Source organism: Myotis lucifugus, unplaced genomic scaffold, assembly GCF_000147115.1.
Source record: "Myotis lucifugus unplaced genomic scaffold, Myoluc2.0 scaffold_42, whole genome shotgun sequence".
NCBI lineage: Eukaryota > Metazoa > Chordata > Mammalia > Chiroptera > Vespertilionidae > Myotis > Myotis lucifugus.
Genome location: NW_005871090.1, coordinates 4,323,990 through 4,347,338, shown reverse-complemented (window position 1 = coordinate 4,347,338; position 23,349 = coordinate 4,323,990). Strand labels below are relative to the sequence as shown.

Sequence of the window (23,349 nt, the reverse complement as noted above, 5' to 3'; positions counted from 1 at the left end):
AACATGTAACACATAAACATATCAGTAATGCTTTTAGAAAACAAAAGGCAGCATTAACAGAAGATAATTAAAGAAGATATAGAGCCAGAAGGCCTGGGATCAAGTTCAGACTTTGCTACTTGACAGCAGTGTGACCTTCGGCAAACTAACCCCACTGTACCTCAGTGACCTCATTTGTAAAATGAGACAATAATAGTACCTACTCTTACTAACAGTACCTACTTCACTGTTGTGATAATTGCATAATTTAACATTTGTAAAGTGCTTATAACTATATTTGGCAGATATTAAGAATGTTATACGTATCTGATTTTTAAAAAGGAAGGCCTTTTCCTAGTTCCAAGGGAATGTTTGTTTCAAATAATTCTTAGTCTATCGTCACTAACTTTCACCCCTCATTTCCACACACACAAACACAGGCAGTTTGTTCACATAGATTAGGTTAGCAATATCATTGAGTTAAATTCAAAAAATGAAATATCCATCCCTTTGGGCTGGGTAAAGCTCAATTAAGTTATCAATCAAGAAAGTATGTTATGTATCACTTACTAAAAGTATCAAATAAATTAAATATTTACATGTCCATCATGATGAAATACATTTGGTATCAGTTATATCATTCCATGAAAGGAGCTTTTCTTAATTACTAAATAAGACTTTGTGAAAATATTGTTGTAACTCTTACAACTAATTTTTTAAACTTACATTGTAAGATAAGAATAGAAATGCAATAGAAGAAATAAATGAACAAGACAAAAGCAAATAGAAAACAACTGATTCTATTCACCAATATGTGCTGAAATAAAAATATTTCAATTCAAAAATATTTGCTGAAATAAAATTTCGCTGTAGGATTTTGATAGAAATATTATAACAGATTAAATTCCCATCAGCACTTTTATTTTGGCCAAATCAATGAATACAAAATTAGCAAATCCTACAAAATTGCAATCTGTTTCTATTGGTCATGATTTGTTCATATTTTTTAGTGTATAATATAATAATACAAAAAAGGCTCTAATTCATACAAGCTATCTTAGAATATAACCAGTGACTCATGTGCAATACTTTTTAAAATAAAGGTTAGACTTTTTTCATTAAAAAAATATATTATATAGGTGGCTCAATTGATTAGAGTGTTGTTCCCTGTACCAAAAAAGTTGCAGGTTTAATTCACAGGCAGGGCACATACCTAGGTTGCAGGTCGGATCCCCGGTCAGGGTACATACAGGAAGGAATCAATTGATATTTCTCTTTCATATCTCTCTCTCTTCCTCTCTCCCTAAAATCAGTAAACATATCCTTGGATGAGGATTAAATGTATGAAATGCTTAACTTTTTCAAGCTCAATGTACCTAGGCCATGATAAGGATCCCAAGGAGGGAAAAAGATCAATTCCATTTTTAGAAGTTTTATAAAAAATACATTCAAATTAGTAAAGTTGACAAAATAAGCAATTGTATTAAAAAATTATATCTAATGCCATAATTATTACTAGTTATCAGTGTTAATCACCACATGTGTACTAAGAAGTGGATGCCAAGACCCCCCCACCCAGATTACTCTAAAATAAAAAGTTAAAGTCTAAAGTAAAAGGCAAATATACATTACTAAAGCATGAAAGATAACAATGAATCTCTCTCCCCAAAATTTATTTTCTATGAGATATAATCAAAAATCACTATTCAGAAAAACTTTTGTACCTATGGGGCAGGGGTCCTCAAACTACGGCCTGCAGGCCACATGCGGCCCTCCGAAAACATTTCTCCGGACCCGCCGGGTGTTTTTGCCGCCACTGCCTGTTGCTTAGCAGCCAACTAGTTTTTTTTAAACTATAGTCCGGCCCTCCAACGGTCTGAGGGACAGTGAACTGGCCCCCTGTTTAAAAAGTTTGAGGACCCCTGCTATGGGGAGCAACCACAAGAAAAAAAACACCCTGATGTACTTGTTAATAATAGGTACAGGCTCCTGAACCCTAACCATATCAACTGAATCAGATTCTGTATCAGATGCTGAATATGTTTCATAAACAGTAAATATGCTAAGCAAAATTATACAGATTCCAGTCGTTCTGCCAGGAATTGAATATTAAAATAGTCTCAGTAAATCTCAGCTGAGAAGATACTACTACTAAAAATCATGTAGAATTCAAAAGGCAGAAACTGTTATTGAATTCCTGTCAGATGTCTGAATGATTTACAAAATGGGTATGCTAACTATTTCTTGTTTACTTGTACTACTTTACCTTTCTATTTTCCTGATAATGAATTTAACAGCTGACAGGAAAAAAAATAAGAAGTTTGAAAAAGCTTTCACTATATTATGCCAACAAAAAATATAAATTAGTGGAGAACAGTATGGCACTTCTCAAATTGAAAATGGAACTTCCATTTGACTCATAATCCCACTTCTAGGAATGTATCCCAAGAAACTAGAAACACCAATCAGAAAGAATATATGCACCCCTATGTTCATAGCAGCACAATTTACAATAGCTAAGATTTGGAAACAGCCTAAGTGCCCATCAGCAAACGAGTGGATTAGAAAACTGTGGTACATCTACACAAGGGAATACTATGCTGCTGTAAAAAAAAGAAGGGATTCTTACCATTTGCAACAGCATGAATGGACCTACAGAGCATTATGCTAAGCGAATTAAGCCAGAGAAAGATAAATATCATATGATCTCACTCATTTGTGGAATATAATGAACAACATAAACTGATGAACCAAAACAGAACCAGAGACATAGAAGCATTGAACATACTGTACAACCTATGAGGGAAGGCGGGGGGGGGGGGGGGGGGAAGGGTAAGAGATCTACCAAAGGACTTGTATGCATGTATATGAGGAAAACCAATGGACACAGACAGTAGGGTGGTGAGGGCTTGTGCTTGGGGGTGGGGGTTGCAGGGGAGAGGTCAATGGGGGGAAAAGGAGACTTATGTAATACTTTAAACAAAAAAGAATTTAAATGAAAAAAAATAAAAAATATAAATTATTTTTAAGATCAATAATATAGTCACCAAAATTTCAAAACAAAAAATGTTCCCTAATTCAGAAATCATGCCCTTGGTGTGAAATATCAGTAAGTACTTGAAATAACTCAATAAATAGCAACTGGTTATATAATGATCCTTTTATAGGTTGACTACAATAATATTTTATACATTTAGTAACTTCCTTATAGGAATTTTACATTACAGGTTAGTAATTATCCTCACTATATAAATAGAAGAGTTGCCCTAGCCTGTTTGGCTCAGTGGATAGAGCGTCAGCCTATGGACTGAAGGGTCCTGGGTTTGATTCCGGTCAAGGGCACATGCCCAGGTTTTGGGCTCAATTCCCAGTAGGGGGTGTGCAGGAGGCAGCCAATCAATGATCCTCTCTCATCACTGATGTTTCTATCTCTCTCTCCCTCAACCTTCCTCTCTAAAATCAATGAAAATATTTTAAAAATAAATAAATAAATAGAAGAGTTAAGAATAAATGTTTACACAAGCACAAATACTGAAGTGAAAGTTATATTTCTTAACATTCAAGGTAATGTCCATTTATTAGGTAAACTACTTTCCTCAAAATAACTGCCCCTAAAAGATGAGATTATTACCCTATTAATTAACATATAAATTTTATTAAAGTCCTGAATAAGGCAAAATGCCTGCTATGAGCTCTATTAATTAACTCTTTACCAGTAACCTTAGTCAAAGCAAAAGAGAAAAGAAATGAGGCACAAATATTAAGAAGCTACAAGAACATCATTTGAAAAAGGTTTTAATGTCTATCTAGAAAATCCAAGAGTATCTCATAAAAGACAGACTAATAACAAAATGCCAGATTAGGATATAAGCATGCACAAGAATACAAAGATAAACATATGAGGACATCTGTAAAATATTGGTTGTACTAGTTAAAACAAAAATTTATATAATCAAAATGCCCATCAATGCGGAAGTGATTAAATAAAATCACAATATCTTCATAGAATATAGACTATAAAGCCTTTAAAAATAAAACCAAGTAAATCATTAGATTTTATGAAAGGATTTCTGTAATAGATTATGAGGTTAAAAAAATACAAAAAAATTAACAGTATTAGAATATGATCCTGTATGTAAAAAAGGATAGAAGCATTCTAAACATACATTTATATAAAGATAAAAATTTTCTACAGCATAATCATGAACATGTACTGACTGTGACCCAACAATTATACTTTTATGACTCTAACTTGTAGAAAAACATATACACAAGGATTACAAACATATTCATCATAACCTTGTTTGCAATAGTTAAAAAATTGGTCTGATCAAGGTTAAAATAATTTATGGTAAATAAATTTAAGTAAATTATGGTAAAACATATAGCCATTTAAAACAAAACAAAGAAATGTCAAAATATAATGTAAAATGGAAGGTCCAAAGCACCATGTATATATAATGTTAGTTTTTATGCTAAAACTAACAAAATACTATATATGAGTATACATACAGTAGTAAAGTATTTATAAAAGCCTAACAGGCAGCAGGATTAAGAGTACAGATACTAGTACTAGATTGGCTGAGTTAACCATACAATTACCCTCTTAGCCTCAGTTCCCCATACTTATTACTTCCTAGGGTTTTTAGTTCTTCATAAAAACTCCCTACTATTTATAAATGCTTAACATGGTTGCATTGAATAAAAATAAACTAAAAAACAAATGTCTAGAAAGATAATCACCTAAATGTTATCAATGCTTACCTGTCTGAAATTCTGTGTTTGGGGAAGGGGAAACTATCATTTTTTTAAACTCTATATGTTTTTATACCTCCTCAGTGCTTTATAATGGCCATCATTTAATGCATTCCTTTGTTTTATAAAAATACTAGAGGCCCAGTGCACAGATTCAGGCATAGGTGGGGTCTCTCAGCCTGGCCTGTGGAGATTGGGCCGAAACCAGCTCTCCAACATCCACCTAGGGGTCCTGGATTGTGAGAGGGGGGTTCTCAAGTGACGCACCCTGGAATCAGGCTCCCTCCTCTCTGGTTCCAGATGCGTCACCCAAGAACCGCAGCTGCCAAGTCACCATAGCTCGGCAGCTCCTGCGTTGAGCATCTGCCTCTAGTGGTCAGTGCACGTCATAGCTACCGGTCGGACAGTTGAACGGTTGGATGGTCGGACAGTTGAACGGTTGGATGTTATATATAGCTAACAAAATATAAATGCACAGATATATAAATGTATAGTAGGGACCAACTCTAATAAATTAATGCCTATGATAAAAATTTGATTTATCATTAGTTTTAATATATCCTTTTAAAAATAATTTTTATTAATACAAACAATATTTAAAGGAAAGTTATGTTATTTACTTGTAACTAATTAGAAGTAATTACATTTTTAAAAGTAATTACAAAGCCTTAAATAAATAAGTTGCTAAAGTCAATTTGTAGGCTCATTTCAAATGTCAGAGCAGTTAAGCATTTTTTATCAAAGTAATAGAGTTCAATCCATATGCACACTGAGATATTACACATTTACTTTTAAATAAAAAGTACTTCATAGTACCAAAGAAATCGAGAGAGGTCTCTCATACAGAAAGAAATACATGATATGTGTGTGTATATATCTTTATTTTTATATTAATCCTCACTAGAGGATATTTCTCCATTAATTTTTAGAGAGTGGAGGGAGAGAGAGAGAGAGAAAGAAACATCGATGTGAGAGAGATACATCAATTGGTTACCTCCCACACGGGGATCAAGCCTGCAACCGAGGTATATGCCCTTGACTGGAATCAAACCCAGGAACCTTCAGTTTGTAGGCTGACTCTCTATCCACTGAATCAAATCGGCTAGGGCCATGGCATATTTGGAGTAACAGTATAACCCTATCTAGAAAAAAAAAAGATGTTTTTATCCTATTATCATTAAAAACTAGTATTTACCCAGTATAGTATTACATGAGCATAGTTAAATAGTCTTTAAGAGCCTACCCTGGAACTATTAGAAAATTACGAATGGTCAAAACTAAACTGAGTATCATATCCATTATGTCACTTTTCAGTAAAAGTAAATCTCAGATAACTTGACATCTAGATTTGGGTATGTGTAGAAGAAAATAAGAAAAATATATATGTATGCCTATCTCTCTTTCTAAAAGTTGGCTGTCCTTCATCTATTTAATTTGTTCCCCAAAGATATACAGACAATCCTGATAATGACCATTTGAGCCACTAATGGGAAAGGTCACAAGATACCTTATTTACTTTTTTAAGTATTGATAATTCCAAAAAGTGTAGCCACAGTATTGTGTTAACTATAAAAAGAAAGTAGGAGAAACACAGAATCATTCCATAAGCTTTTTATAAATTTAAAATTCACGGTGGCCCCTCTCACCAACTAAACCCTGAGAGAACCAATAATCAGAATTTTCCTGTGCCTCCAGGAAAATCAGGTAACAATATTTTCCAGTGAGATCTGCAAAATAAAAAAAGTACCATGCTCTCACTGTGCCAATCAGTGTTTCCAAGTACACCTTGGCTTAGTGTGTTTAATCACTTAATTAGAAACAGAACAGTCATCTGCATTTAGTTCTCTGCCTTACATTAAGGGAAAAAATCACTAGTATTCCACTCACTAACAGAAAGTATTGGTAAATCACATTGTCAAGGATCAGAAAAGGGAAGACCACTTATAGGAAATTATATAGTATTTTATAATAAGAAACTCAATAGACAGACACATTAGAAAACATCTTGTTCAATTACAAGTAAAGAAAGTGCTTTTACTATGTTTGACTGTTTTCATCCAAAATCTTTCTAAATACTTCCGATGACCAAAAAATAAAAAAGCACTGTGACAGAGTCCATTCCTTTCAGAAGCAACTAATAGTCTTCATTTTTTTTTACCCCAACAGAATCACTAATACAAGAGAATTATAAAATCTGGAGAAATCTCTAAATGTTATTTTCATATGGATGACAAAACTTCAAATATAAGTTTGATGGTAGAATCCCCTCTTTGTTAGGGTTGTCTAGATTCTGAATATATCTGAATCCAATCTCTAGGGAACAACCAGCTATCTGAAAACCATGGCTTCCCCTACAGATAGACCAAAACTAAACCTCAATATTTACAAACCTCCAAAGGCACATATATCTTCTGCTGTGGCAGGCACATAGCCAAGCATATGAACTTTTATTGACCTATATTTATTATCTATATTTTAGTACATGTTTCATCAGTAATCTTCAACTTGGTTCTAAATCAAAGACTTAAGTAAACAGTAAATTGTATTGAAAACCTTGTTTTGAATACTTATATGAAAACTCAATAATGGAAAAGGATGGCTTTGACTGCTCCTAGTCTGTAACCCATCTCAGAGTATCTGACCTAAATGTATTTAAGTAAAATCCATATTTATTAGTATAATTAACTTAATGGACTAAAAAGAAAACTGGTAGAATCTGTGGTGAAATTACAGACTTAAGAAATACACAGTAAGAACTTTTCATCTTGTGGTCTCCATGCATATAAAGAGATATGGGTGTTTTTATTTCTAGTACATTATTTTAAAATAGAGGGACGGATGCAGAATGGACTGGAAGTGGGGCAGGGGTGAGGAGAGAGGATGAAGAGAGATGATGCTCCAGCTGCAGGAGCAACCCAGGGAAAAGGGAGATAATGGCTTTGTCCAGGACAAGCTAAGTGCCCCCTGCCTCAGAGCCAGAGCTGGACAAGGGGCTGTGGCTGAGGAGAGAGGGTTGTGGTGGGCTCCCTGCACAGCACTTAAAAGTAAAAACTATGACGCACAATAAAACTTATTTATGAGTTGTTAAAATAATCTTGGAAAGAAGTTAAAAAGACTGAGTGAAATAAAGGCAGAGGACAAACACAACTATGTAGTGAATCATGAAATCTCCATTTGAAAAGTAAACAAATGTCTGACTAAACCAGTGCTCACACCTTCACATAGAATATCATTACACAAAAATTTTTAATGGTAAATGCCATTTATTGTCAAAATTCTTACAAGTTATTTAGCCTATTTAGCTTAATTCTTCCATGGAGAAACAAATTCTTTGTAGCAAAGTTCTTTTTTGAAGCAAACCAACTACCTCAGTAAAGGGCTTTAAGAGGATATAATATTAAAATAATTTTTAACAGTTGCTTTACATGTCAAGACACAATAATGCCAAAGTAAATGCATTTAGAATGGCAATATTTTAAGGTTTTCAACACTTAAAAATATTATAATAGCCTGGCCAACATGGCTCAGTGGTTGAGCATCAACCTATGAACCAGGAGGTCACGGTAAGGGCACATGCCTGGGTTGCCAGCTCAATCCAAGTATGGGGCGTGCAGAAGGCAGCCGATCAATGATTCTCTCATCATTGATGTTTCTCTCTCTCTCCCTCTCCCTTCCTCTCTAAAATCCATAAAAACATATTTTTAAAAATATTATTCTATAACAGACTTAAATTTTTACATTTACACCCATTTAACTTAAGTTCTGTTGACATTTAAACTCAGATTTTGAAATCATCAAGTTTAGTTACTAAGTACTATAAATAATAATATAGAATGCTGATAAATACATATAACACATGAATTCTCATATTTGTCTCAACTTACATATGTAATAAATAGTTCAGTAAAATATTTATTGAAATTTATCACCAAGCTATCTGACTTTTAAAACTTAATAAAACCAACCGTATATCACAAAGATTTAAAGTATTTGTTACCTACATTAAAAAACATCTGGCTTAATTTCTAAGCCTGTCATTTCCACATGAAACTTTGGAAAGAAAGCAAATAAATACATGAATATACCATCAGGCAAATAATTTATCATTTGTTCAATTCACACAGCAAATATTTCCTGAATATCTATTGTGCATCAAGCACTATGCTTGCTAATTACAATCTCATAAGGAGACTGACCATGATTAGATAATCCTTAGATTAAGTACATACAAATAAATTGATATAATGCTCCAGGAAAAGGAACATGGCTCTATGAAAACATAAAAAAGAAATCTGTTCCACAGTAAGAGCGTAGGGAAGACTTCAGAGAGAATACAAGGGTTGCAAACTGAGAACGGAAAGCTGAGAAAAATTAGAAAGGTGAAGCTGGGGTGTTTTGCTCTGAGTCTTCTTCTGCTTCTACAGATTATTTTACTTTTAAATTATAGTGTTCAAACTGAGTATGACAATATAAAAAGGAATTAATATCAAATGATTAAATAGGAAACATTCCTTTCCAATTTTTTTATCCCTACTGAGTTCCATCCTGTTTTAAATACCATTTTTCTGTTTAGTCATTTTAAATTTCAAAGAACCAACTCAACCTGAAAACTGGTAAGAAAGAAGAAATCTAGCATTTATTCTTCCTTTTTTGTATAAACTGTGATGCACGAAAACAAAAAACTTGATTCAAAAAAATTTCTTTATATAAGTTCAACTAATAAATGAAAAATGAATGATAATATTAAAATAACATTATTTTATAACCCCTAAAAATAATGATCATTAATGGCTACTAAAGTAATTTAGGTGAAAAGTTGATAGGGAGCTTTACAATGGATGAATTAGCCTGATAATACTTCAACTAGTGACCAGTTTTATCACCACAGAGAGAGAAAACCAGACATTATGTGTCTTCTAATATTACAGGAAAGAAAGTACAACAACCTATAAAGTATTATTTCAAATAATTAAACTCAAGTCTGATAAGCCTCTGTATTTACCAGCTCATAAGAAACACAGGGGAAAGAGGAACATGTTAAATGACAACACAAAGATGCAGTCAGCAAAATGCAAAATGTAAAAAATCCTATAAGACAAACAACCTACTTTATTCATTAAATAAATTACAAAGCAGGGAAAGGACAGAGAAAAAAGAAATTGTAGACTAAAAGAGACTTAGGAAATATATAAATTAAGAGAATATGTGGACCTTGTTTAGATCTTGACTCAAGCAAACCAACTATACAAAGAAAGCAAAACCCTTTATGATACAGGAAAATATGAATACTAATTAGATATTTTATTATATTAAAGAATTAATTTTTAGATGTTATGATAGTATTGTGGTTATATTAAAACAATAAAAATGTGTCCCTATCTTTTAGAAATATACACATATGCATACATAGCTATATTTATAGATAAAAGTGATATGATGTACAGGATTGTTTCAAAATAGTCTGGAGAAAGGTACAGAGAGCTTTGTATAGCTGAAATAAAATTAGCCACATATTAACTGTTGAAACTGAGTAATGGGTGCATAAAGCTTCATTATACTCTCTATTTTTGTATGTTTTTAAATGCTCATTTTAAAGTTTGAAAAAAAAGAACTGCCCTTTGTAGACTGTTAACCTTTGAGATATTCTTATATAACATACTGATTGAGCCTACCTATGCATGAAGCACTATTCCAGATGCTAGAGACAATAGGAGAGATGAGCATTTTTAAATTCCCTACAACAAAGCAACTGAGAAGTAAAAGAGAATTGTTACATAATTGCTAATACAGAGGAAGAAGTAATTAGAAGCATATAATTCAAGAGATTTACTAATAGTATTGATAAATATGAACATGAATAATAAACAAACAGATTTCTGTTTTGGTTTTGGAAATCATCTCCCATTCCTTACCACTTCTGATCCATAGCTTTCCAAGACTACCAAAGTAGTATGTCAATGTGAAAATACATTGCGGTAAAAGTAGGTTTACAGTTGTCAGTAGGCGAAACACGGTTTATTCTTGTATTATTATTTATTAACACATTGCGGACAGATCATGAGAATTCTCGCTTCATATTACACAGTGTTTTACAAAGTATCATACTTTAAAAAGATATTAGCTTGTAAGAACATGTAATAAGTAACTTCAAAATGCAATGGGTATTTAATTTTAAAGCTTGCCTTTAACATTTATGTAAAACCATTTTTGTACTCTTTCAATAGAAACTTACCTGCCACTGAGTAAAGCTAGCAATAAAACTACTAGTCTGCAATGTGTTAATTACTAGAGGCCCGGTGCATGATATTCATGCACTTGGGGGGGGGGGTCCCTCAGCCAAGCCTGCGCCCTCTGGCAGTCCAGGACCCCTTGGGAGATGTTCGCCAGCAGGCTTAGGCCCAATCCTGGGGGGATCGGGCCTAAGCCAGCAGTCAGACATCCCTCTCACAGTCCAGTGCTCTTGCAGTCTGGGACACCTCGCTCTTTACCAGCCGCCTGCAGCAGAGGCACTTGCCAGCCATGAGCCCGGCTTCTGGCTGAGCGGCACTCCCCCTGTGGGATAAGTGTCTGACCCCTGGTGGTCAGTGCACGTCATAGCTACCAGTCGTTCCATCGTTCAGTCCATTTGCATATTAGGGTTTTATTATATAGGATTATTTTCCATACTTTTGCCCCACCCTGTATTATCTACTTGCTTCCTTCTTTCTACATAAACATTGATTTTATATTGTTTGGCAATTTTTGGTTTCCTTTTATTAGGACAGATTAAAATCAAAATATGAGTAACATATTCAGTCTCTCCACTCCTTTTTAAACCTTCTACTACAATATAACAATAAACATTTAATTAAGTAAAAGAAAACTGAGCAAAGTAAAAAAAAATTTAAAACAATAGCTTAAGAAGTTTCCATGTAATTATGGATATCAAGACCAAATGAACTTCTATAAAGACAGAGATAATAATAAACTACTAAATTTAAAAGAAACTATGTGACAAAGAATTATAAATTATCTTCTTTTAAAACTTAGTTTGAAATCTCATATTTAAAAAATAAAAAAATAAAGCTACAAATATCAATATCTACACATATACATTTATAAGCAGTTAGTTCATAAGCTTAAACGTTTCAAAATAGAATATAAAATATAACTATATTTATAATTGCCCTTTGATTTTTGGAATTTATATTTTTCAAAGATCTTTCAAACTGTAAAAATACTAAAATTCTTTTGACTAATATTTTAGTTATCTAAGACTAGATACATAACACTAGAAGAAAGTACTTAGAAAACATATATATTATATAAAGAAATTAACAGATATTACATGTAGAATGAGCCATTCTCTTTCATGAAAAAAGAAGGGGCCAGTCACCAAGTTCTACATCACAACAGAGAGGAACAAGTAACATTTAATGCAGGGAATAAAGCACTGTTTAATAGAAATACAATTTTGATCATATCACCTAGTTCCCCATGAAGGCGTCATTTTCAAAAAGCATGAAGGAAAAAACTGAAATACATAGAGCAGTTGTAAATCACTTATAACACTCATATTGGGAAATAGGATTAAATAAATACACTGGATCTTGTTAGGGAATAACAATGTCAGATGTTACTCAATGTATCTTATCTGATTTGGGGGACACATTTTGGTGTGTAGTGTCTCTAAAAACATCCAACACTGAGTTCTTAATAACCCAGTTCAATCCTACACTGTTACATGCTGAATGTTCAAGTAGAAGCAGCCAACATAAAGGCCAAGCCTCTATGCAGAGGTGAGCTAACCCAACCTCGGGCAATGCAGCCTGGGTTTCATTACTGCTTTGTCAATTGTTGTGGCAGCAACAGGAATCTACCTCTATCTCAGGAGTCAAAAACATTTTTAAAAGAACATCATGTATTGCATCCTTAGAAAACTGACCAGCTAAAACTGTGACCAAGAAAGAAAACCAGATGAATGAAGCACGGGAAAAAGAGAGGTTTATTAGCATAAAAAGTAAAGCTGAAGTATTCAATACCAGCTTCATATAAACAAAAGAAATAATTGAGAACCAAACATTAAGAGGCACATAGCCCTAGGTCAGAGAAGGCCAAGAATTCTGTCCTTTTGATATCTAGCTCTGTATTCTTTTCATTACACAGCACTACCTACTCTTTCAATGATGTCTTGATTAGACTATTATTAAAATAACTTGCATTTACTTAAGACACTGTGCAAGGAGGTCAGATCTGTACATCCCAGTCAGCTAATGACCCCCACTAGAACTAGGGGTAAACACACTACCCACTTGCCAAGGGCACACTTTTCCAGGCAGAGAAAGGTCTAAAAGAACCCACATGATTTGCCTTCCTAGAAAAACAAAATTCTGTCTAAAGCCCCAAACTCTCAGGTCAATGTGTTTTCTTCACAGGTTCTAAATCTTAATTTGGCTGCTACTTCCCACAGATTTTGTCCATAGGAACTCCATGCTAGTCTTCTTATTTTGGGCCATAATATCCTGTATAGTTCCATCAAAGACCACAATCTGTGAAATCAGCATGCTCCAATTTCCTTTTTAAAAGTTACCTTTGTTTCTCAACTGTTACATATCCTAAAAAGCACCCTATTTCTTTTAAACTTGACATCCAGACCATAAACACCAATAAATGTTAATTCAGAGATAAACATATTAAACATACATTAAATTTACTATGTTGCTTTTAGAATTTTCTTCCATGAACCTTTGTAATAGTAAAAATTTCATTTATATTCTAATACATATATTTTCCCCTCAAACAATCTAGACTCTAAATCATAACAAGTTTGATAAAGAATAAATTTGTCATATAATACTTTATATGTAGATATAATACCAGACCCCAAAAAATGTATAAACACACTTTGAATAATTATAAAGGCAATGTTTATAAAAATGCATTTCATTTTCAAAATTGAGTTATCAGCTATTAAAGTGTATATACATTTCTTAGGGACACCCTGTATACTCTTCTATAAAATTATGTGAAATGTTATTTGGTTTTTCTCTATTCTTTTTGATATACTGTCTTTGAAACATATCCAATCCTTAAAATAAAACTGAAGAAATCCAATATAAGTAAACCTAATCAAAACAAACTCAAAGGGTCACACCATAATCTCTAATATCATTTGCTCCAAAAACTACTGCAATGTAATTTTTTAAAAGTACCCATAAAAGAGTACCATAATATAATCAGGGTGTATTTTAGAATGATTAGGGTTAAGGTTAGGGTTAGAATTTTAAAAATTTTTTAAAATAATAATTTTCTAAATTTAAATAATATATAATAGATTGCTAAAAATAATTAAATGACAACTGACAATGATTTAAAATAGCAAAACTGTCATCTCTTTATTGAATGCCTGTTATTCATTTTTGCCAAAAATTGTCCTGCAGAAGTCATTAAAAAAAATGGCAACAGTATCTACCTGAAAAATATTCTGAGAAACTTACCATCATTTTGGCTCTTGCCCTTCACTTCCTCCTTCCACGATAGAATAGTGTTCAGGGGAACGTAGTCCCTTAGGTATTCTTTGCGTCTTTCCTCTAGGGTCATCTTCAGTAAGCGTTCTTGCAAAATAAAAGCAGAACTTTCATTTGTATTTAACTTTTAAGATCAGGAATTATTTTATAACTTAAATATTAACCATGCTAAACTACCAAAAGAATCAATGTGGGCTTAAGAAACACCAGAATGCAAATCTAATGATGCTACTTTGAAGTGTAAAAAGATGTCGAATTAACACTATATTAGCAGAAAGAAAAATAAGGAAACTCTTCCAATCAACATCTATTGACAGTCTACTGTGTGCTAAGTGATATGTTTACACATTGCAAATACAAAGGAGATCCTTGACCTTGAGAAGTTCACAAGACAAAAAGAGGAAATGGATGAGACAAAATAACAGCTACCTAAATAAAACACTAAATCCTAAAACAGGTATGTATAAATGCTAAGAGCACAAGAAAGGCAGTCACCAAGATATTTTAATTTGAAGATGCCATCAACAATAAAAGTGCACTTTTAATTTAATAACACCTGTCTGGAAGTGATGTAAACAATACTTTAAATATATATTGATTACAAGATTAAAATACCTTTAAATGCATCTTAGAATTGATAATAATGGTGTCATTTATAAAGAATTCACCATGTGCCAGGTACTTCACATATATAATTTTATTGAAATAATCTCAACAACTCAACAAATAGTATTAGTATCTCTATTTTCAGATAGGGAAATAAAGCACATCAAAGTTCATTAGTCTGTCCTAAGCAAGAGAACTTTCCATGAAAATCCAGTCAGATAACGCCATTAGAAACTATAGCCTATACAATGTGCCACTATACTGTACTGCCTTCTCAAGAAAAGCTCCCCACAAGAGGTGATGTGTATGCTGGTTCCTAACAGGTAGAATTTTATCATGAAGAGGTAAAAAGTAAGGATATTTCAGATTAAAGAGTAATGTAAACAAAGATAAGGAATGAGAATAGTTTAATGAAGCTGCAAGATATGCTATGAAAAGAGAAGTGGCCACTGAAGTGAAAAGTAACTTGAAACAAAAGTTAAAATAAAAATGTATACGAACTTGCTGAACAGTTAAACCTTTATCCTATAAAGTAGACCACTAATATTCAAAGTTAATTATGCATATCCCAGAAGGTACATAAAATTATCCACTAGGATACAAAGGAAAGTGTATATAATTATATTTATATTTTTAACCTAAAGAAATAAGGAAGAAATTAAAATTACTACTAGTCAATCTGACTCTGGCATCCTCACTCATTCTGTAAGTCAGCTGTCTTGTATCACATACTTTACCAAAGTTTGTATTCTCCCTCTCCAATTTTCTTTCAGCATATTACAAGGTATTAAAGTTTAAGTGATGAATTTAAGGATAGTATCCAGCATTAGATAACCTAACACAAAATAATCACTTTGAAAAATTATTCCAAAGAAATGAACTATAGAAAGTATTCATGTAAACACAAGTGAACAAGAAACAGGGAGCCAATATTTTTCCCCACTCCTAGAAGTTGCTTTTCTTCAGCCACATAAGTAGACAAAATAACAACAACAACAAAAGCTGTATTTTAATCAGATGGATATATTCAAATCACAATACTACAATACTCAAGGGTCAACACTATTGAAATTCAGATACCGAAAGGGCATTCAAGTTGAAATCAAGAATCTGGAACTCAAGAGAGAGGTCTAGCTAGAGATTTTGGAAATTATAACCTAAACTTCTAGTCCTACAGGAAGTTCACAGGGAAGGTAAGGGAGGGGAGCAAAGCTTAAAAAAAAATTAGGGAGTACACACAAAGAAGGGATAAAATGAAATGAAGTTTAGATGTCACTTGGGGCACATGGTGAATCAAGGTCCCAGTGATGTGGAAACCAGCAAAGAGTTTAAATATGGAGAAGAGAAGAGATATTACCAATTGCTACAAAAAGATCAGAAAGAATAGAAATTAATACATCATTGGTTTTATCAACTGGATCACCCAAAGCACTGAAAAGAGAATAAAGTGATGAACAAAATGGTCTGGGTTCTAATGCCAAATCATGCAAATCTATGTGATCTTGGGTTACTTAAGCTCCTTATGTTTCAGTTTCCTTTTGAGATAGGTGGTAGGTATTTTTCTCAACTTATAAATGAGGCAAAACAGAGAGGTTAAATAATTTACCTAAGATGTTACAGATAGAAAGCACTACGCCTAGGTTTCAAATCCGTGCGCATGGTGTTCAAAGCTCTTGACCCTAAGTATAATACCCCAGAGTGGTGTTGTGAGAATTAAATGAGATCCCATGTAAAGTACCTAGAAAAGTACTGAGTAGTACTCAAACAGTAACAGTAACTATTTTATATTAGTACCATCATCATTGTTATTACAGAATGACTTTAGAAAATCAGTTTTATTAGAGTGTAACTGGGATCCAGGAGGCTATGAGAGACTGAGAAAAATATATGAAAATAGCAAACTCCAAGATGAAAGTTTCATGGGAGAATTGCATGGATTGCCCTTCTCCTTTGCCAGTGGGAGTGGGGTTCTTGGGGTACCATTGGAATAAGAATTTCCAGAGGCCCCCAAGGTAGGATGAGCTATAGTAGAAAGCTCTATTTGCATGGAATTATATCCTTCGGCGTGCAAAGTCCCATTTCTCTTACCCAGTCTTGGAAGAGGTACAACTGGGAATTCAGTAGAGCTAAAAGCAAAGCCAGTGTCCAGCGTTTCCATTCCATGGTGGAGTTTGGTCCAGTGTAGTATCAGACTAATTGTAGTCCATCAGTCCATTGTGTGTGGGGTCCACATGGCCGTGAGCCATGTAGGTGATGCAGTGGAGTGCACCCTCTGTGACTAGAGCGCCAGTAGCCAAGTGCGCAAGAGAGAGAGCTCCTTTGCTCAGAAGCAGTTGTTCATGTTATATGACATATGTATCAAATTTTCCCGAGTTTGAAATGGCCACACTTATTCTGGCCAATGACCTGTTCACACATGTGACTGAGTACCTTCCCTATGTCACCCAGACCTTACTAGGTATGCATCAAGTTTTCCTTTGTCCAGTCCCTTTCCTCAGGATCTGCGTGGAACAGAACTTCAGCTACCTGGCATAAATGGCATGCCTATATTATCTGGCCTTCCCTTTGTTCCTTTCCTGTTAATAACCAGATTATTTACAATGATATCAAAAGGAAGGCTACGTTAGGGTAGAAGAGACTTGAGCATTCATATAGGTTGAGAGGAACCTGAAGACACTCAGAAACTAAACATACCCGAAAGGGAATAAATGATAGCACAAGATCTCAAAGAATTCAAGAGATGTGACAGCACAGAGGGGTTAATCTTAGAAACAAAGAAGAAAAGTGCTTTCTTTAAGATAGAAACAAAGCTGAAAAGACAAAGAACCTGTGAAGAAAGAGACAAATAATACTATGCAGTTGTTCATGTTATATGACATGTATTTTCTCCATGAATTAAAAGGCAACTTCTGGCAGTTCTATGGAGCACACCCAGGCCTTTCCCCAATCCCATCTTTCTCCAGGGCTTGCAACGTGCTCCCTCATGCTCTCTCATTCACTCATTCATTCATTCTCTCTCCCTCTCCCTTTCCACCCAAACCTCTCCTCTCTTTCTTCTCTAAAGACCCAGTGTGTCTGCTCCCCCCCGGCCCCCCGCGCCCCATCTCCGTCTCCTAAGTTCCAAGGGCCCTTGCTGAAACTTGTTTCCTGAGCCCATTTCTTCTAAAGCTCACTTCTACCTGTATGGCCTCCTAAATAAACTTTCTCTTATTAAAACAAACAAACAAACAAAAAAGGGCAATATCATCTGTTTAGTAGGAGGATAGGGTCTTGATGGAATAGGAATCTTGAAGGGGATAGTAAATTTAAATAATCACACAGCAGGAAAAGGGATGAGTAGAACTTATTAAAGCACTACTTAAAAAGCTCAGATCACTAATATGGAAATATTGCAATATCACTAATCAGGTTGAAATATAAGAAGCAATTGTAGTTTTAATGAGTGTCAGAAGGTACATATGGGAAAGCAACCTAGTCTTTGTCACTGCATTTATTTAAAAGTTTAAGTGTGGACACTTAGGACAAAACAAGATCTATAATAAGACAATAAGATAAAAATGAGAGTTTCAGTACTTGAAATTGTAATACACATTAAGTAGTTTTGAATTAGGGTTCAAAATACTAGATCAACAACATCTAGTTAACATATGTGGAGAACTCCTTAGCTATTCATTTAAACAATGAGACATACTGAAAGCTACATACATATACTAAATAGTTTCTTTGGTATTACACAAAACTTTTCCTTGAAGAATGCTTCACTTTTGCAATAAATCCTTTCTTTGTTAATCAAACATATAAGCAGGCAGACCTACTTATTAGATGGTATACTGAGTTAAAATGTTTATACAATGCCTTGATATTTCAATGAGGTGGGTAAGCTTTTAGATTTAAATAACAGCTCCAAAAATATGACACCATCCTCTCCAGTGCAATAAATGGAAAAAGGTCATCAGCTTCTTTAATACTAACTACTGTACTGAAATCTTTAGCTCCTTCTTGATGGTACAATATCTATTTTAAAAATATTAACTATTCAAAAATAGACGTCCTAATAAGACAGAGACATATATTAAAGTCTTCAAGTTTCAATAAGTTTTCCCTTTAACATTAAACTTCAGGCAAAAATAGGATAGTTTGTACAAGAGAAATCATTTTGTTAAATGCCTTTCTTAATTGTGCATGTGCTTCTTTATTTAGAAAATATTAATTTGGTTATATTTTCTCTTATAATTAGTAGCAAACTAAGAATTAAGACATTGAAGATTCTAAAAAGCCTGCTTATCACAGTTCAACTGTGTAGATGTTAAATGAAGGAAGCATTATAATATTACTCAGGAACATTGTCTATTATGACAGAAAAAATAGTTCTTAAGTAATCACTATAATTTCATTAATGATTCATGTATTAAAATCAATCTCCATATCTTTCATTATTTTGCCTTTGTTATTATCAATCATACAAAGCTAACATTTCAAGACCATCAATAAAAATGGGTATAAATGATTTTTCAATGCTTACAAAGTAAATCCTGGTTGAAAGTAAAGTAATTGCTACTGCAAAAACAAAACAATTATTTCACACTACTTTATATATCAGGCTATTATTTTCAACAGCATTTGTTTTGTGACAACACAATTTTTAGTTCTATATGTGATCATAATCATTAAAACATAATTAAATGACACACAACCTACTCTTTCAATACCTTAAAAACCATTTTCATCAGTTGTTCAGTTGTTATGTTAAATCTTCCCAGTAGTTAATTGGAAAAAAAACTCCCTTTTCAACCCTTCCCTTGTACATTGTTTGAAGTAGCCCCTATAGAGAGGATCCTTTTCCCACATTCATTTCTTTTCCACTATTTGCCTAGATGTTTACAGAGGCCAGGACTTGCAATAAAAATCTACAGGTTTTAGAGAGCTGTTATCAAGGAAATCAACTTTCAACCTAGTCACTCCATATCCTTCTTCTATAAAGAAGATGGGATACTTAGGAGAGATGTGCACTCCTCACTCGACCTCACGCCATGCCCAGGTTTAGTATATTTCAGCAGATAACAATGTAAGTACTTTTTCCTCCATTTCTGTAAAAAAGCTAAAGAATAAAAAGGAGTGAAAAGAAGAAAGAAAAAAACTTCAGAGTTCCAAGTTTTACCTTAGAACAGTGGTTCTCAACCTTCCTAATGCCGCGACCCTTTAATACAGTTCCTCATGTTGTGGTGACCCCCAACCATAAAATTATTTTCGTTGCTACTTCATAACTGTAATTTTGCTACTGTCGTGAATCGTAATGTAAATATCTAATATGCAGGATGTATTTTCATTGTTACAAATTGAACACAATTAAAGCATAGTGATTAATCACAATAAGCAATATGTAATTATATATGTGTTTTCCGATGGTCTTAGGCGACCCTGGTGAAAGGGTCCTTCGACCCCCAAAGGGGTCTCGACCCACAGGTTGAGAACCGCTGCCTTAGAATATTATCTAACTATCATGCCAGAGAGAAGAGAAGAGAAGAGAAGAGAAGAGAAGAGAAGAGAAGAGAAGAGAAGAGAAGAGAAGAGAAGAGAAGAGAAGAGAAGAGAAGAGGGTTGGCTGGCAGGCACACTTCTGTGTCTTACAGAAATCAGTGCCACTTTCAGTGACGGGGGATAAGCTTGGATATGCTCAGAAGCCGGGTGGGTTCATTCACGGAGAGTGACATCCGTCTCACCACCTTACTTCTGAGCCACTTCACACTATGAATGGGGGTGGGATGTTGAGAAGCACCCCGCGCAGAGAAAAGCCCACAGAGATGTCCCTGAAGGCACTCCTCCTCACGGGCAAGACGCTCGTGGAGGTTTCCCCCAAGAAGAGTTCCAGGTTTCAAGGCACCCTGCGGCGCAGAAGTGGGAGACCCAGAGAAGGGACCTGCGCCCGGAGGTGGGGACCCCCTGCCAGCCGGTGGGCAGGGGCGAAGAGTGCCTGCAGGAGGGCGGCAAGGGCCTCACACACTTCGGCCGCAGCACTTGTTTCTTTCGGCGCGCACGTTTCTTTCTTACGGCCGGACTAGGCATTCATCTAAGTCCCATCAGGAGAAGTGGAGCCGGGGAGGGGGGATCTCATGGAATGTTTGCCCGTGCTGGGCACGTCCGCAAAGTGCGGGTTGTCCCCTGTCCACGCCGCGAGGGAGGGCTGCGGCAGCCCCGTCCCGGGGAGGTGACTGGGCGCAGGGGGCGGCCGCGAGGGGGGTGCGACCACCAGTGCGCGAGCGGCAGGCGCCCGGGATCGGCGCGTGCACGCCGGGGGGGAGCGCGGGTGTGGACACACGGACACACGGACACACGAGGGAGGCGGCACGGGGCGGGCGGGCGCGAGGCGGGAGCTCGGGCGGAGGGCACCGCGGCACACACAGCCCTGACCCCCGCCGCCATCCCTCACCCACCCCCACCCGCGCCCCAGGACTCGGCAGGCCGTTACCTTTCTCCTCTCTCCACACCTTTTTCTTCTTGTTGCTGGGGTACATGTTGCCGTGGGGGTGGCTGGCTTTCAGCTGCAAGTTCCCCAGGCTCACGGGCAAACAGGGTGGTGTGGAGTGGGAGGGCTGGGAGGGGGCACTCGGGAGGGAAAAAGTGAAAAGGGCTCCGGGTCCCACGCCGCTCGCAGCTCTCCAGTCGCCGCCCTCCTCCCTCAGCCCGCGCTCGGCTTCGGCTCCCACCCGCCTCAGCCCCGCGGACGCCGCCACAGCAGCACCTCGGAGCCTGTCAACTAGGTCACGCCTCGCGCGAACCTAACACCCGCGCAAGCCCCGCCTCACAGCCGCTAGCCATCGCCGCTCCCATTGGCTGCACCGCCCGCCGCTCTCCGCGTTCCGGCCACCGCGCGCCCCGACTTCGGCCCCAGGGCGCAGGCGCAGGCGCAGGCTCGAGCCCGACGCCAAGGACGTTGGGGAGCGGGAGGGGGCGGAGCCAGGGCGTGAAGGTGCTGGAAGTGGCCTCGCGACCGGAGTGGGACGAGGAGCGAACGCCTGGGAGGAGCGAGAGGAGGCAGACACCCCCCCTTCCAGGCTTCGTGGGGCAAGGAGGAGAGCGTGGCCTCTAGGCCAGGTGCTTCAGGTGACTGAGGAGTGGCGTGGGGGTCCCAGCCTTAGGGACTGGATGGAAGATGTGGAAGTGGGAGACGTGAGTCCACACGTTGTCCATGCTCACTCCGACTGGCCCGTCTGCACGGAATTTACCAGATAATCTGAAGCTGTCTTCCAAGTGGGCAAATACTGCATAACAGAAAGAAATGAGAGGATTGGGAAATGGTTCCAGGTCATATACAATGGGCTCCTCAACCTTGTGGTGAAAATTACAGGTTTCACTGGAGTTCGGCGAAGTTTGGAAAACACCAAGGTAAACTGGACTACTCAAGTGTTTTAAGAACCAGCCAATAACAGTGCGCGACCAAAATGTTATATGGGAAACAGAAGCCTTACATCAAAGCAAATTCAAATACAGTTTAATTCATTTCGAGACCGAGCTCCTTAAGGAGCTCGTTAAGGAGCTCGTTAACTCAAATTACTCTATCAACTCAATGCAAAAAATCGGCGGAGAGACAGCTGGTATCTCAAAAAACTCGGTAGTCGGGACACTCGTAAGTCAAGGCCCCACTGTAGAAGTTACCCAGAGCCAGGTCACGTTATCGTTTTATTCTTCCACTAATTGCTTCAGGTCAAGGTGCTGGTCCAAAGGACTGGCTATGTTCAGGGTAATACTAAAATCCAGTGCCAGTAGTCTACCACAAGAGTAGATAGACCCAGAATTTAGAGCAAGTTTGGCAAGCTCCTCTCCAAATTTGCTGTGCTTCTAAAGAACAGGCAATCCACAAGGCTGACTTGATGGGTGCATTGAATCCACATTTATTCGACAATTGGTCTGCCATGTTATATGTGTTCTACTTAAGCAAGGTGTGTAAGACCAAATAATGATTTGTAATATTTTTTTTAGTAATAAAAAAATAAATAAAAGCCCTGGCGGTTTTGGATAGAGCATCGTGGCTTCAATTCCCAGTCAGGGCATGTGCCCGGGTTGCAGGTTCAATCACCAGGCACGTTAGGGGGGCAACCAATCGATGTGTCTCCAGTTGTAAAGAATGAAATGTTATGAGTAACAGGACACTCTCGTGAGAATAATTCATAACACAGTAACGTAATACTTTTTATTTTGACATTGCCCCTTCTGTTTTTCTTTTCGTGCTAAATACATAAAATTTTATTTGGCTGAGAGACCTAGGAAAAGCTTTGAAAAGAAGTGACATTTGAGCTAGTAATAAAAATATGCACTGATTTTTGGCAATGGAAAAAGAGAGCTCTGATTCAACTTACATTATAATTGGAATAGATTTAGGAAGAGGATAAGGATGAGAAAGAAGATGGGGGTTCCATGGACTAGTCAAAGAAGAGAACAGTAATATTAATATTAGGCAATACAGGAGCAATTACAGGTTTTGTGGGAAAGGTATTTTCTTACTTAG

General features: G+C 36.3%; 1 protein-coding gene across 1 annotated transcript in view; it reads right to left on the bottom strand.

Annotated features, from left to right (window-relative positions):
- MACROD2 (MACRO domain containing 2) overlaps nucleotides 1–21,588 on the bottom strand; it is a 1,891,634-nt gene extending 1,870,046 nt beyond the window's left edge. The window contains exons 1-2 of the mRNA XM_023753208.1: nucleotides 21,313–21,588; nucleotides 14,211–14,327 (exon numbers count right to left, since the gene is read on the bottom strand). Of these exons, the coding sequence (XP_023608976.1) occupies nucleotides 14,211–14,327; nucleotides 21,313–21,358 (163 nt within the window). The 5' untranslated portion in view covers nucleotides 21,359–21,588. The remainder of the gene's footprint in view (nucleotides 1–14,210; nucleotides 14,328–21,312) is intronic.
- Nucleotides 21,589–23,349: the final 1,761 nt, after the last annotated feature.